This window comes from Mytilus trossulus, chromosome 2, assembly GCF_036588685.1.
Source record: "Mytilus trossulus isolate FHL-02 chromosome 2, PNRI_Mtr1.1.1.hap1, whole genome shotgun sequence".
Taxonomy (NCBI): Eukaryota; Metazoa; Mollusca; class Bivalvia; order Mytilida; family Mytilidae; genus Mytilus; species Mytilus trossulus.
The window spans coordinates 43749815-43763584 of NC_086374.1; the positions used below are offsets into that span (position 1 = coordinate 43749815).

Sequence of the window (13770 nt, forward strand, 5' to 3'; positions counted from 1 at the left end):
CTTTAATACGTTGTAAAATATTTATTCAAAATGAACCAGATGCTCCGCAGGGCGCAGCTTTATACGACCGCAGAGGTTGAACCCTGAACGGTTGGGGCAAGTATGGACACAACATTCCAGCTGGATTCAGCTCTAAATTTGGATTGTGGTTAAATACTTGACACAGCATAGGTTTCTGACACAGAATGAATGTGGTCTAATGAACTTAAAAAAAATTTTTTGCCTTTGTGCAATTTACTATGCTGTTGAATATTAATCCTCTCAAAAAAATGTTTGAAGAAATTTTCTTTTTATTTATGAAATCTGAAATGAAAAAAATTGACCCCCCAATTTTTTTTCACATCCCCCTTTCCCTTATTTCAAAACTGATCTCAATTCAAATTTTTAATGAAGTTTGCAACAATAACTACTCATTTAAATACATCATAAAATATTAAAATGTAAAAAAAGTGCTTGTTATCACTAAATGGTAAAGATTGTTTTAATCTATCAGTTGGTAGTAAAAGTGAATATACATTGTATATTGTATAAAACAATGATTCAAGTTGATTCAACTACTATTCTGGACAAAGAAAGATAACTCCAATTGAAATCCAATTGGAATTTCTTGCTATTGCACAATATTGTGCAATTAGATATTTCTTGCTATTGTGCAATACTGTGCATTTGAAAATATTTGCTATTGCACAATACTGTGCAATTGAAGATTTCTTGCTATTGCACAATACTGTGCAATTGAAGATTTCTTGCTATTGCTGAATACTGTGCAAATGAAAATTTCTTGCTATTGCACAATACTTAATATAATAATTTTGGATCCTGATTTGGACCAACTTGAAAACTGGGCCCATAATCAAAAATCTAAGTACATCTTTAGATTCAGCATATCAAAGAGGCCCAAGAATTCAATTTTTGTTAAAATCAAACTTAGTTTAATTTTGGACCCTTTGGACTTTAATGTAGACCAATTTTAAAACGGGACCAAAAATTAAGAATCTACATACACAGTTAGATTTGGCATATCAAAGAACCCCAACTATTCAATTTTTGATGAAATCAAACAAAGTTTAATTTTGGACCCCGATTTGGACCAACTTGAAAACTAGGCCAATAATAAAAAATCTAAGTACATTTTTAGATTCAGCATATCAAAGAACCCATAGGATTCAATTTTTGTAAAAAATCAAACTAAGTTTAATTTTGGACCCTTTGGACTTTAATGTAGACCAATTATAAAACGGGACCAAAAATTAAGAATCTACATACACAGTTAGATTCGGCATATCAAATAACCCCAATTATTCATTTTTTTATGAAATCAAACAAAGTTTAATTTTGGTCCTTTGGGCCCTTTATTCCTAAACTGTTTGGACCAAAACTCCCAAAATCAATACCAACCTTCCTTTTATGGTCATAAACCTTGTGTTTAAATTTCATAGATTTCCATTTACTTATACTAAAGTTATGGTGCGAAAACCAAGAAAAATGCTTATTTGGGTCCCTTTTTGGCCCCTAATTTCTAAACTGTTGGGACCTAAACTCCCAAAATCCATACCAAAATTCCTTTTGTGGTCATAAACATTGCGTTTAAATTTCATTGATTTCTATTTACTTAAACTAAAGTTAGAGTGCGAAAACCAAGAATAATGCTTATTTGGGCCCTTTTTTGGCCCCCAATTCCTAAACTATTGGAACCAAAACTCCCAAAATCAATCCCAACCGTTCTTTTGTGGTCATAAACCTTGTGTCAAAATTTCATAGATTTCTATTAACTTTTACTAAAGTTAGAGTGCGAAAACTAAAAGTATTCGGACGACGACGACGATGCAGACGACGACTCCAACGTGATAGCAATATACCACCAAAAAATTTTCAAATTTTGCGGTCGTATAAAAATGATTTTTTTTATAAAAATCAACAATATTATATAGATGTTACCTTTGAACTGGAAGGAATGCCAATTATTACATAGATAATGGTAAACCAGCACCTTGTCAGTCAGTTGTTGGTCATCAGACTGTCCACCAAATATGACCATATACTTCCCTACATCCACTGCTGTGTGGAATATCCTCTTGTCTTTCTGTAATCAACAAACAAATGTCCAGTTAAAAGTATCTGATATCCTTTTCTACCTTGTTGAATGTTCTTTAATGTCCATTTAAAAGTAACTGATAACTTTTTCTACCTTGTTGAATGTTCTTTAATGTCCATTTAAAAGTAACTGATAACTTTGTAAAGAATATTAGACTTTTGTGCAAAATGTTGAGAGTACAAAGGCACCTTTCTAAAAAGAATTCCTTCAAGAATGAACTTTTTAGTTTTTCTTAACCAGATATGTTTAGTTAACATATTTAAGCTAATTTGTCTTTGAGCTATTGTTCCATAACACTCACATATAAGAAAAACTTGTATGACATAGACAGATAAAGTTTGGTGCCATACATAGAACTACACCTTTTAGTTACAGAGAAAAATGCAACACTTATATTGTACAGACAAACCGACACATATAAGTAAACCTGCATTCCCCTCTATTTGAGCAAGTAAATATATTCATTAAACAATATTTACAGTTTTGCCTTTTATGACAGCACATTAAAATTGATTTCTGGTTTACACAAGTGTTTAATATTCACAAAGGAGTAGGTTCAGTAAGAACCCTTTTTGGCCCCAAAATATAGTAGTTTTACAAAATTGTGAAAATGCAATCTTTTAGCTTTTTATTGGAAAGCAGAATACTTCTGCTACACAAATATGGGCTGTTTTTGACAATACAATGCACATATATCGAGTACTACTACCATAAAGTCATGCTAAATTACTGAAATCTTCACAATTTTTAGCATTTTAGTTAAATTTTTGACAGTTTCCATCTTAAAAGAAAGTGGCCGCATTCCTGTTCATTCATAATATTGAAATGTAAGTTGTATTTGATAATAATACATTACATATAAAAAGGTTGAGAATGAACACAGATGCGGCCACTTTCATTTTTGACAAAAACCATCTGAAAAGTGAAGATTTTTTGCATATTTGATCGATTTTTCATATTAAAGCTTGAATCAGAGCATTTTTAATGACTTGATCAGTTAAAATCTTTTACAAAAGTTAATTGAATCAATTGAAATATACGCTAAAGTGTTTAAAAAGTGTCCAAAATATTTCATTAAATGAACCTGAAATTTGAGGCCAAAATAGGCTCTTTCATTGATTCAGTTCATTTTCTCATGTGAATCATTTATTTTTTTTATACATTTCTTAGCATTTTTCAAAAGAACATAATAAATACTTTTTTATTTTCCGACATGTAACATTTAAATATCTCATAAAATAACTTAATGACTCCCTCCCCTCCTTAAAAAAAGTTAACACAATATACAACACCCAAAAACACAAGAATGTGTCCATAGTACAGGGATGGCCCACTCACACTATCCTTTTCTATGTTAAGGGGACCTTGAAATTGGGGTCAAAACTCTAATTTGGCATAAAAATTAAAAAGTTCATCTCATAGGAAATATCAAATGCTACTTTGACCAAAAAAAATTAACCTGAAGAGGGACGGACATACAGAAGGGCTGACAAACAAACAGACCAACAGAACGAAAAAGATAATGCCCATAAATGAGGCAAAATAAATGGGACACAAAAATTAAACTCACCTCAGCTCCTTCTTCTGAATTTCTAGTTGACTGCAGGTTATTCCAACGTTTGCTAACTAAATCAAATGAATACAGCTCATCAGACAGGACCACTCTAGGAGATTCCGACAGATTAACTCTTGGTGATCTGTATAGTATTCCTCCATAGATATAAATAGACTGGGTGTCCTCATGGTGGACAGCAGTATGACCATACAATCCTAAAGTTATATAATTCTTATAAAATACTGTTTGTTATCACACTCATGTTAATAATAATATACTGCAATTATAATTTTGAGATAAAATAATAAACACAGCCATTTCACTTTACGAAATACTTACCATTTACAATATAGTTTTATTGGCCACATGTCTAAATAATACAATAATACTGATAAAAGATAATTTTATCTGAACACTAAAAAAAAAGAATGTCACAGTTTTAGAATTTTTATCAGGAAGCAAGACCTGGCAAAAATAACTTCTATAAATTTATAATATTTCAACAAATGTGATTTGTACCATCATGTTGTACATGTACTTAATACAAGAAAATATTCTGGTATTACATATATGTGAAATTGAACTAACCAAAAATTTCTGTTTACAGCCAGATTAGGTCTTGACTGATATCTATGTCATGACGTCATAGAGATTAGGTGTTTGACGACCTGTGCAACCATGACTGATATCTATGTCATGACGTCATACAGATTAGGTGTTTGACGACCTTTGCAACCATGACTGATATCTATGTCATGACGTCATACAGATTAGGTGTTTGACGACCTTTACAACCATGACTGATATCTATGTCATGACGTGATACAGATTAGGTGTTTGAAGACCTTTGCAACCATGACTGATATCTATGTCATGACGTCATACAGATTAGGTGTTTGACGACCTTTGCAACCATGACTGATATCTATGTCATGACGTCATACAGATTAGGTGTTTGACGACCTTTGCAACCATTACTGATATCCAAATCATTATGTATGGCTGATATAGCATGGTTACCATTGATTTGCATCACACACAATTTACTTGTATTTATTACTAAGTATATACTATAAATCTAGTTAGTCATCCAATGCTTCATTTGTGTTTCTCAATATACATACCTATTGGAGCTCCTATCAGGTCTCTCTGTGTATAGACTCTCCATGTAGATATAGTAGCATCATATTCATACATGTTCTCTGAGAAGTAACCTGCTCTGGAAAATCCACCAATCACAAGCAGTTTAGCATCACCTATCTTTGTCATTGTATGGCCAGCAACAGGATGTACCTCTGATGACACCTAAAATACACTTTCATTATTAAACAATCTCTCATTTCAAAATATTTTGATATTCAAGACTTCAAAGGCCAAACCTGTTTGCAAGATTTATTTCCTATTTTGTGTCTTGTATTCTAATTTGCCTTAAAGATAAGATTTAAGAATGATGATATTTTGCAATTTCATCTAAATCATGAAAATGACAGAAAAAATAAATCCCACAGTAATAATTTCACACTTAACACTTTTTGAATATTTTAGGAGTTTGGATGGTTAAATGAAAGTAATAACTAATATAACACTTTATTGTAATGATTTAATTTATAAACAGTCTGTTCAAAGAGAAGAACTAAGAAGGGAAGTAATTGATTCAATGTGAATAAAACACAAATCCTGTACCTAAGCTTTGCCTACAAGGATCTGAAAACACTCTGTTCTGGTAGTTAATAACATCAACCAATGAAATTTCAGCATTTCAAATTTTTGAAGGTGTGTATTAATCTGACAAAACCAGAGGATTTCGAATGGTCTTTAAAAAATCAATTGAAAAGGATCATTATCAGATCCTTGTATAAATTAAAACTTGTATACAGGACCTTATTTTAATTAGATTGAAATTCTTCTTACCTCTAATGTCCACTTGTGAGCACCAATAGCAAATTTCCACATTTCATTTGTAGCTTCTACGTTGTTTCCTCTTCTGACAAAACCTCCAAACACATACATCGTCTTCAGATAATCTAAATAGACTGCTGTGTGGTAATATCTAAAATATATTAGAAGAAATATTCAAACTTGTACTATCTATGAATAAAAAGAGATGTGACAGCAACCCAATAGAAAATAAATAAAATACATCTAGAGGGCAACAAACATTCTCCAAAAATTGATAGCAGTCTATACAATTACAGATAATGGGGGAATGTCAACTGAGTAACACCAAAACATTCAATAGAGATATAGTTTAGATCAATTCTAAATTCAATTCTAGAAAATTATGGATACCTTTGATTGAATGACTTGTCTATCATTTGATGATGATGTGCTTCTGGTAACAATGAGCAATAAGAGCATAGTAATTGGCTCAATATCTTTTTAAAAAGTTTTGTATGTATATGGTTGGTGTATTCATAATTATTTTTCAGGATTTTGTAGGTAAAAGCAAACCTAGAATGCTGGTATGAGTCAACTATAAATTGGCAGTTGTTTAAAAAAAACTTTTTTTATCACACTAGTTAGAAGAAATATATTGTGTCAGAATTTGGAAATCTTCTTATGTGTCAAATAAGATGTGTTTTTCAAAGAAGACATTTTACTGCGGAATTTACCCTAACCCAAATATTTTACTGCTCATTTAAATTAATTTTAAAACGGGAATAATGAACACTGCAAAGATCTTACTGCCCAACATAAGGCAAAGACTGGATTAATAAATAACCAAGGCTCTGTGTTGAAGGCCATACTTTAACCTATAATGGTTTACTTTTACAAATTGTGACTTGGATGGAGAGTTGTTTCATTGGCACTCATACCACATCTTCTTATATCTAATATTTGGTATCAAAATTACCTTCCAGTAGGCTCAGTTGTAGTGAATGGCACAATCTGGGTCCATTTATTAGTTGTCAGATTAAACATCCACACATCGTTCAGTAGTCCATGTCTCAGGGAGTACCCACCAAACATGTACATACTGTCAGTCCCGCAGGCTACAAGGGTGTGGCCATATCTGCTCCGTGATATGTCCTCAGGTAATCTGGTGTAAGGCTGGAACACAGTGTACCATGGGAAAATCTCCACTGGCCCCAGGGAGGAGTTACATTGACATGATTGGGAATCCTAGAAAGAAAATAAACATATCAAAAAGGCAGATAATACTACAAGAGTGAAATGATGTGATGCAATGACATGACTGGAAACCCTTTAAAGAAAATACACATGTAGAAAGGTAACCATACCTAGTGAAATGTCCAATGACAGGCTAGTCAATCATAGAAAGGCAAATTCAGTGTACAGTGGAAAATATCTCTAATGAAGTTACAAAGGCAATACTAAGAGCCTACAAGTTACAAGTGCCCTGTATATCAATGATGGAATTTTTGTTTGCTTTATGTCAAGTGGCAAATATTTAATGCCAGTTCAAGGAAATTTTCTGTAAACTGTAAATTCTAAATTATTGGGTCATTTTTATGAATGCGAAAAATGCCACAATATCAAGTTCTCAATATTAATAATAATATTTCTGTAGAGATATTCTTTTATAAACTTTTTCCAATTGCAATTTTGGATTTTTGGTTAAGGGTTTGCAATAATAAATGCATACATTAGTTTGTGAATTCATACCATTAAGTGTTCTCTACTAATGTTCAGGGTATTAAATGAGCCCTTCAAGTTTTCAGTGTATTCAGTGTCTTAAACAAGTGTCCTTTGCATCCAGTGAAGTCTATTCAAGTTCAATGTATCCCACACACACTGCTAGTGAAGAGCAAATAACAATATCTGGCAAGATTCCTAACAGCATATAAAACATACCTGATTAAACAAACATCCTGGTGAACAGACAAACTTGCGACATTCCTCTCCCTCAAACCCTGCATCACAGATACATTTGTTTCCTTGGCAGACTGGATTCTGTAACCTCTGCTGGTACCTACAGCTGACACCACAATCGTTCACTTGATAACTGGCATTAAATCCTGGCACAATCAATTCTGCATTTAAAGGAGTTCTCAGTTAATACAAATCATCACTATGGGTTAATTTCAAAATCTGGACTTAATATCAACTAATCTCTATACTGCAGGAGTAAATCTGATGAAATTTCAAAATACAGTCTCAGGCCTGGCTGACATATATTATTGGAGTACAATCATCATACTCAGACTTCAAAATGCTAGATTTCATGTTACAAGCACAAATTTTGTTCTTCATGTACTGAATTAAGTTTTGTGAAATGGTCTGTGGCATTAAAATTTGATCTTTTTTAAATTAATGTGTTGTTCTGTCACTTGTGATAATATTCATACTGCATTACTTTGCTGTACACACATAACCAATCGTTATTAAGATTTGCACATTATAGTTATGTCTGCTGGTTTCACATATCTTACCTTTAGGCCATGCTGGAATGCCTGCAAAGGTCACAATATCAGCTGTCAACTGATGGATAGGATGGTTAAATACACCTACAAACAGAACAGAATTCAAATAGGATGGTAAAATACTTACAGAACACAATTCACTATTGTTTGAATCATGGGTAATAAATGTAAGATATATAAGTAAGCTGTCACATCAACAACCATATCATGGTCCTAAATTGCTTTTTAAATCAGCTTTAGTGTTCATGAAATAAACTAGAAAAGATCTGAAAATCATTGAAATCCAATCCAAATCCCAGACTCCAAGCAGACAGGGATTTACTATCATAGCAATCAAAGTTAGGGTAACAGTGATCTAAACTTTTGTAAGTGACACTTCAACTTCTCTGACTCATGATGCATTCACATACCAATTTTGGTCAAACTTAGTTCCACAGTACAGCAGGTATGCTAAGGATAAGAAGCATGCAGATTGATATAAAGGTGATTCCTTTATATATTTTGTTTCTTCACTTATTTATCTTGTTTCTTTATTTATCTTACAAGTTTCTTCCTTTATTTATCTTACAAGTTTCTTCCTTTATTTATCTTACAAGTTTCTTCCTTTATTTATCTTACAAGTTTCTTCCTTTATTTATCTTACAAGTTTCTTCCTTTATTTATCTTACAAGTTTCTTCCCTTATTTATTTTGTTTTTTCCCTTTATTTATCTAATTTCTGGCCTTACAAGTCTTATCTAGTGTGCTAGGAATACTGTTGGACCCAAATACTTACCAGTTTCAAAAAAGACTGTGATCACTTTGGACCTAACTGTGACAGATTTTGGAGTCTCAGATCCACAGAAAGATGCCAAAAGTCCTGTGTCTGTATCTGGTGAACTATGACCATATATAAAGCTTGGAATCCCCTCGTATACGTAAACATGTTCCTGTAATCATACATCATACATTATTTCATATATCTTCTTTTCTTCTTCTGTGTAATGTTTGATAAATGGTTTAAATTACAGAGAGTGAAAAACAAATATTGCAATAAAATATAAACATTCTCTGATTTTATACATAACAATAAATAAGGCTAACGAATACAACATCTTAAAATTAGGTAAATGCATGTTTCAGGCATTTTTCTAGATTTAGGAATTTCATTAGTCAACTTTTTTTTCTTCCAGACATACATTTAACAAAGTGCTTAGAAACATGATATTGAAAGGCATTTTGTAAAATGCCTGAAATTATTACATTGAATCAAATATTTACAAAATTTGAACCACTAAAAGTAATGAAAACAAAGCAGCTACAATGTATTATCTTTTTTAATGACTAAATTAAACAGCTTTCAATTTCACTGACAATTATTAGTTACCATTTGTTACTTCGGCTACATTGAACGCTGTATTATCAAGACAGCTCAGAAAAAAAGTTATTCCTAATTATCAAAGGTTACTAATTCAAACAAATGTAGGTAAGATTGAATCATTCAGGTAACCATATGATTTATATACTGTAAATTCAGAAATTATTGCAAAAAATGCAACGGGGTTAGAATCACAATTATTTAAACTCTCATTTTGAAATTTCTTATATGAATTGAACAGGATATTTCTCAATATTGCATAAATTAAAATCGCATATTAGTCTAAAATGACAAAATTGCAATAACAAATGCCACAAAAATATTATTATATTTGCCAAAAGCCAATATTATGAATTATGCTAAAAGTCACTTACCCGACCACATTTAGTTACAATGTTGTCAATGGTAAATGTTATTGAGATCTCAGAGGTATCATACATTGGCTCCTCAATTTCTACTTTGTCTATTGCTATATCTGAAATAATCCATACACAATGCTTCCTTGTACTGGTCACCCCTGTACCTTGGAATGACCCTAGTGACCCTGACTTCTGGTTCAGAATTACTCTGTTGTCACAGTTCCTGTAGCATTTGCCGCCATTTCTGAATATAAAAATCAAGAGTTTTGAAATCTTCACCAAAGTGTAAATATGATGTATTACCTGTAATGTGCTATACAAGTATTTAATTTAGGAGCACTTATTTCCTTCATCAACATTAAACATGATAATAAAATTGAGAATGGAAATGGGGAATGTGTCAAAGAGACAACCCGACCAAATAAAAAACAACAGCAGAAGGTCACCAACAGGTCTTCAATGTAGCGAGAAATTCCCGCATAAAATGGGTCATGTTTTCAATAATGAAAATGATCTACAAGTCAAAATTGTGTAATTTGAATTCAATAAAAAAGAAACATCAAATATCTGTTGTTTATTCATTTTTTCAGTTGAGTTATTAAATAAATGACAAATATATATAAAAAAAAATAAAAAATTACACACTGCTTATTAAGAATATTGTTTTACACTTGTTTAGCTAATTCTTAAGTGTACCAACCTTGGGTCTCCATAGTAACCTTCTTGGCACCGTTCGCAATGTTCTCCCTCTGTATTATGGGTACAGAAGCACTCTCCTGTCACATTACTACACTGACCACGAGATGTTTCTGCATGACCATTACAGTGACAAGCTTTACAACCTGCAAAAGAAATAATATCTTCCCATATTAAGTAAAAAAACAACATTTTGCATCATTTTGAAGGGATGAAAAGGGTAGTGTTTTAGACACAACTGTGTTTTATACGTAAGTGTTGACTGTTTAGTCTTATCCTTTGTTTTTATCTTTATTTCTATTCCTGATATTGTGTTTGTTTTCAACTGAAATCTTTTTATTGTCTGCCTGGCATCTTCTGTTTCTGTTTTAGAATCAATTGTCTAAATTGAATATGAGACAATCGTCTATGTGTTAGTTCATTTTCTTAATTCACCAGAAAAAGACAGTGGATCAATTTAACAGAAACTATCAACTTGTACAGCAATTATAAATTCAAATAAAGCAAAATCTCTATGATGATTGCAAAAATGCATACAATTACTGAATGCAATCTCAAAGAATTTAATTTATTGATACTTATGGCTTCATATATCTAATAATGGCTGAATAAATCTAATACAGCAACTTCGTTAATAGACAAAAACTTCTACTTTTAAATTCAAAAGGAACATTTTAAACTACTTCTCAACAATCAAAAAAAATTTTGCTGTACAACACTGATAAGACAGCTTTGTTTTGTTTATAATCAATCATGGGGACCAAAAGAGACCAAACAATTATGTCAAGGATCACCAAGTGAACATATATATTTCTTTTCTTCAACATTACCTTTTGATGGTATCCCATAGTAACCATGTAAACAAAACTGACAGTGGCTACCATTGGTGTTGTTTTGACATGAATCACACTTCCCCACCCCTTTTGTACAGACACTTTGGTTATTACACTGACAATCTGTGCTACAGTCTGGTCCCGTGTAACCAAGGTCACAGTGACATTCATAATCAACCGAACATTTACCATATACACAATCATAATAACACCTGAAACATGCAAAAAATCATTATAGCATTTTTTAAAGTCATTAAACATATACCAAAGATAATAATAAAAAAAAATATGTAAAGAGTTCCATTAGATTCTGTGTCCAGCTTGCTATTGCTGCTCTTAGTGAAACATGTAATAGTTACTGCCAAAAACTAAGTTCATTTTTGACACACCAAATTAATTTCTTGTTATTCTGACTCCTACAGTAACAAGAATGTGTCCATAGTACATGGATGCCCCACTTGCACTATCATTTTCTATGTTCAGTGGACCATGAAATTGGGGACAACATTATAATTTGGAATTATAATAAGAAAGATCATATCATAGGGAACGTGTGTACTAAGTTTCAAGTTGATGCAACTTTAACTTCACCAAAAACTTTAACCTGAACTTCACACTATAATTTTCTATGTTCAGTGGACCATAAAATTGGGGTCAAAACTATAATTTGGCATTAAAATTAGAAAGATCATATCATGGGGAACATGTGTACTAAGTTTCAAGTTGATTGGACTTCAACTTCTTCAAAAACTACTTAGACCAAAAACTTTAACCTGAAGCGAACAGACGCACAGACGGACGAACGAACAAATGAACTAAGGCACAGACCAGAAAGCATAATGCCCCTCTACTATCACAGGTGGCTCTACTATCGTAGGTGGGGCATAAAAACAATTTCAAACATTCAACATTGACCTGCATTACTGAAATGAATATTTGGAATGACGGTAATTGCTATATTACAATAGTACATTAAAGGGGCACTAGCTAGGATATTAAAAGATATTTAAATATGATTTTTCTTGTTCAATCATAATTAATGAAAGTGAAATAAAAATTCATTCTTAGAAGCCAGTATGGGTCTATTTTGTCAAAATAGTCTAAGATACATCGATGATGAGTTATTGTCGGTAACCAAATGTGTCTTTGGACAACAATGACATGATAGCTTTATATGAACGCAATTTTTTTGAAGTCGTATAAAAAAAATACATACGTTTTTTTACACTCTTTTCCATACTGTATGAATCCCTTGTTACAAACACATATGTAAGATGTCTCAGTGTTTACACAAGAAGCATTCTCGTCACAGTCATATACATCATGAGTACATTCATCCACATCTAAACATTTGTCATACATCCACATCGAAGGATCAGCCACTGTGATGTTCTTTTTTTTCCCTACATCAGCAACAATCACAGAACAGTTCTGATTATGTGTTGGACCTGAAATAATAAAGAACTAACATCAAAAACAAAATAGCTGTCTAAATATGCTCATAATATTTCATAGAGTTGAGCCTAGAAATAAGGAATTTTGTTTTAAGGGGATGTTTAACAGCCTGATTATATTACATTTGTCAAAAATGCTGTACGTTGCTTGAGGTTGGTTTACATATATGCTTTACAGCAGTGCCCTAAAAATCTGATGCAATTTGGGTAAACTAGCACCCTTCGTCCCCTGAGGTTCAAGCTGTTCATAACATTACAATAGCAGTTTGATCTACTGTGAATTCAGTTATTTTCGTGGGTACCAATATTCTTGGTTTGAGCATAACTTAGATGATCATTCATATCCAATATTGTGGTTTTTCACAAAGTCAGCTCTCATTCCCTATCAAAATTTGTAATCTTAAAAGATTTAAATTTGAGGTTCCCCTGTACCCACAAAATTTGGAATCCAATGATAATAAAAGTAAGAGCATCAAACTGTTGTATAAATGTACGTACCTGAAAAATCACCATCCACACATTTTCCTATCATACGATTGTCCACATTACCGCACCATCCACATCCATACCGTGACAAACAGTTATCACATGACTTGTATACGGAACAGTCCCGACATGTATGGTTATGTAGAAGGTCATCACTGTCCACCCATTCCTGGCACTGACCACTCATATGGTGAGAGATGTAGTGAGCGAAAGGAAAGCACTCGCCTGTATTTTCACACCAGAAACATTCATCTTTGTCTTTTTCTACACAGAGGTTGCAATTTTTTCTCCTACAATGAAAGTGAGACAATGATATATAATCAAATGCTGTACTATGTTATGACTCTTTTATTTAAACCATAGGCCCATAGAAACCTCAACTATAGTTGGGTGTAAAATAGTTTTTGGAAACTTGGATTGTAAGTGATAATCTAAAATTTACTCTTTAGGAGATAACCAATTTTTAAAGTGTCATGTACCATTGGTACCATGTATTTTTCAATGAAACAGCCCAATTCTGTCAAGATTTTCTGATACTTAAAACTTTTTAT

At 32.3% G+C, this 13770-nt stretch overlaps 1 protein-coding gene across 1 annotated transcript in view; it reads right to left on the minus strand.

Annotated features, from left to right (window-relative positions):
• Window positions 1–13770, minus strand: part of LOC134707311 (multiple epidermal growth factor-like domains protein 8) — a 61889-nt gene that overhangs the window by 28162 nt on the left and 19957 nt on the right. Inside the window, exons 10-22 of the mRNA XM_063566959.1 lie at window positions 13232–13509; window positions 12496–12727; window positions 11277–11491; window positions 10451–10592; window positions 9766–9994; window positions 8810–8963; window positions 8045–8119; window positions 7467–7645; window positions 6505–6773; window positions 5562–5700; window positions 4775–4955; window positions 3666–3865; window positions 1939–2083 (exon numbers count right to left, since the gene is read on the minus strand). Of these exons, the coding sequence (XP_063423029.1) occupies window positions 1939–2083; window positions 3666–3865; window positions 4775–4955; window positions 5562–5700; window positions 6505–6773; window positions 7467–7645; window positions 8045–8119; window positions 8810–8963; window positions 9766–9994; window positions 10451–10592; window positions 11277–11491; window positions 12496–12727; window positions 13232–13509 (2438 nt within the window). The remainder of the gene's footprint in view (window positions 1–1938; window positions 2084–3665; window positions 3866–4774; window positions 4956–5561; window positions 5701–6504; window positions 6774–7466; window positions 7646–8044; window positions 8120–8809; window positions 8964–9765; window positions 9995–10450; window positions 10593–11276; window positions 11492–12495; window positions 12728–13231; window positions 13510–13770) is intronic.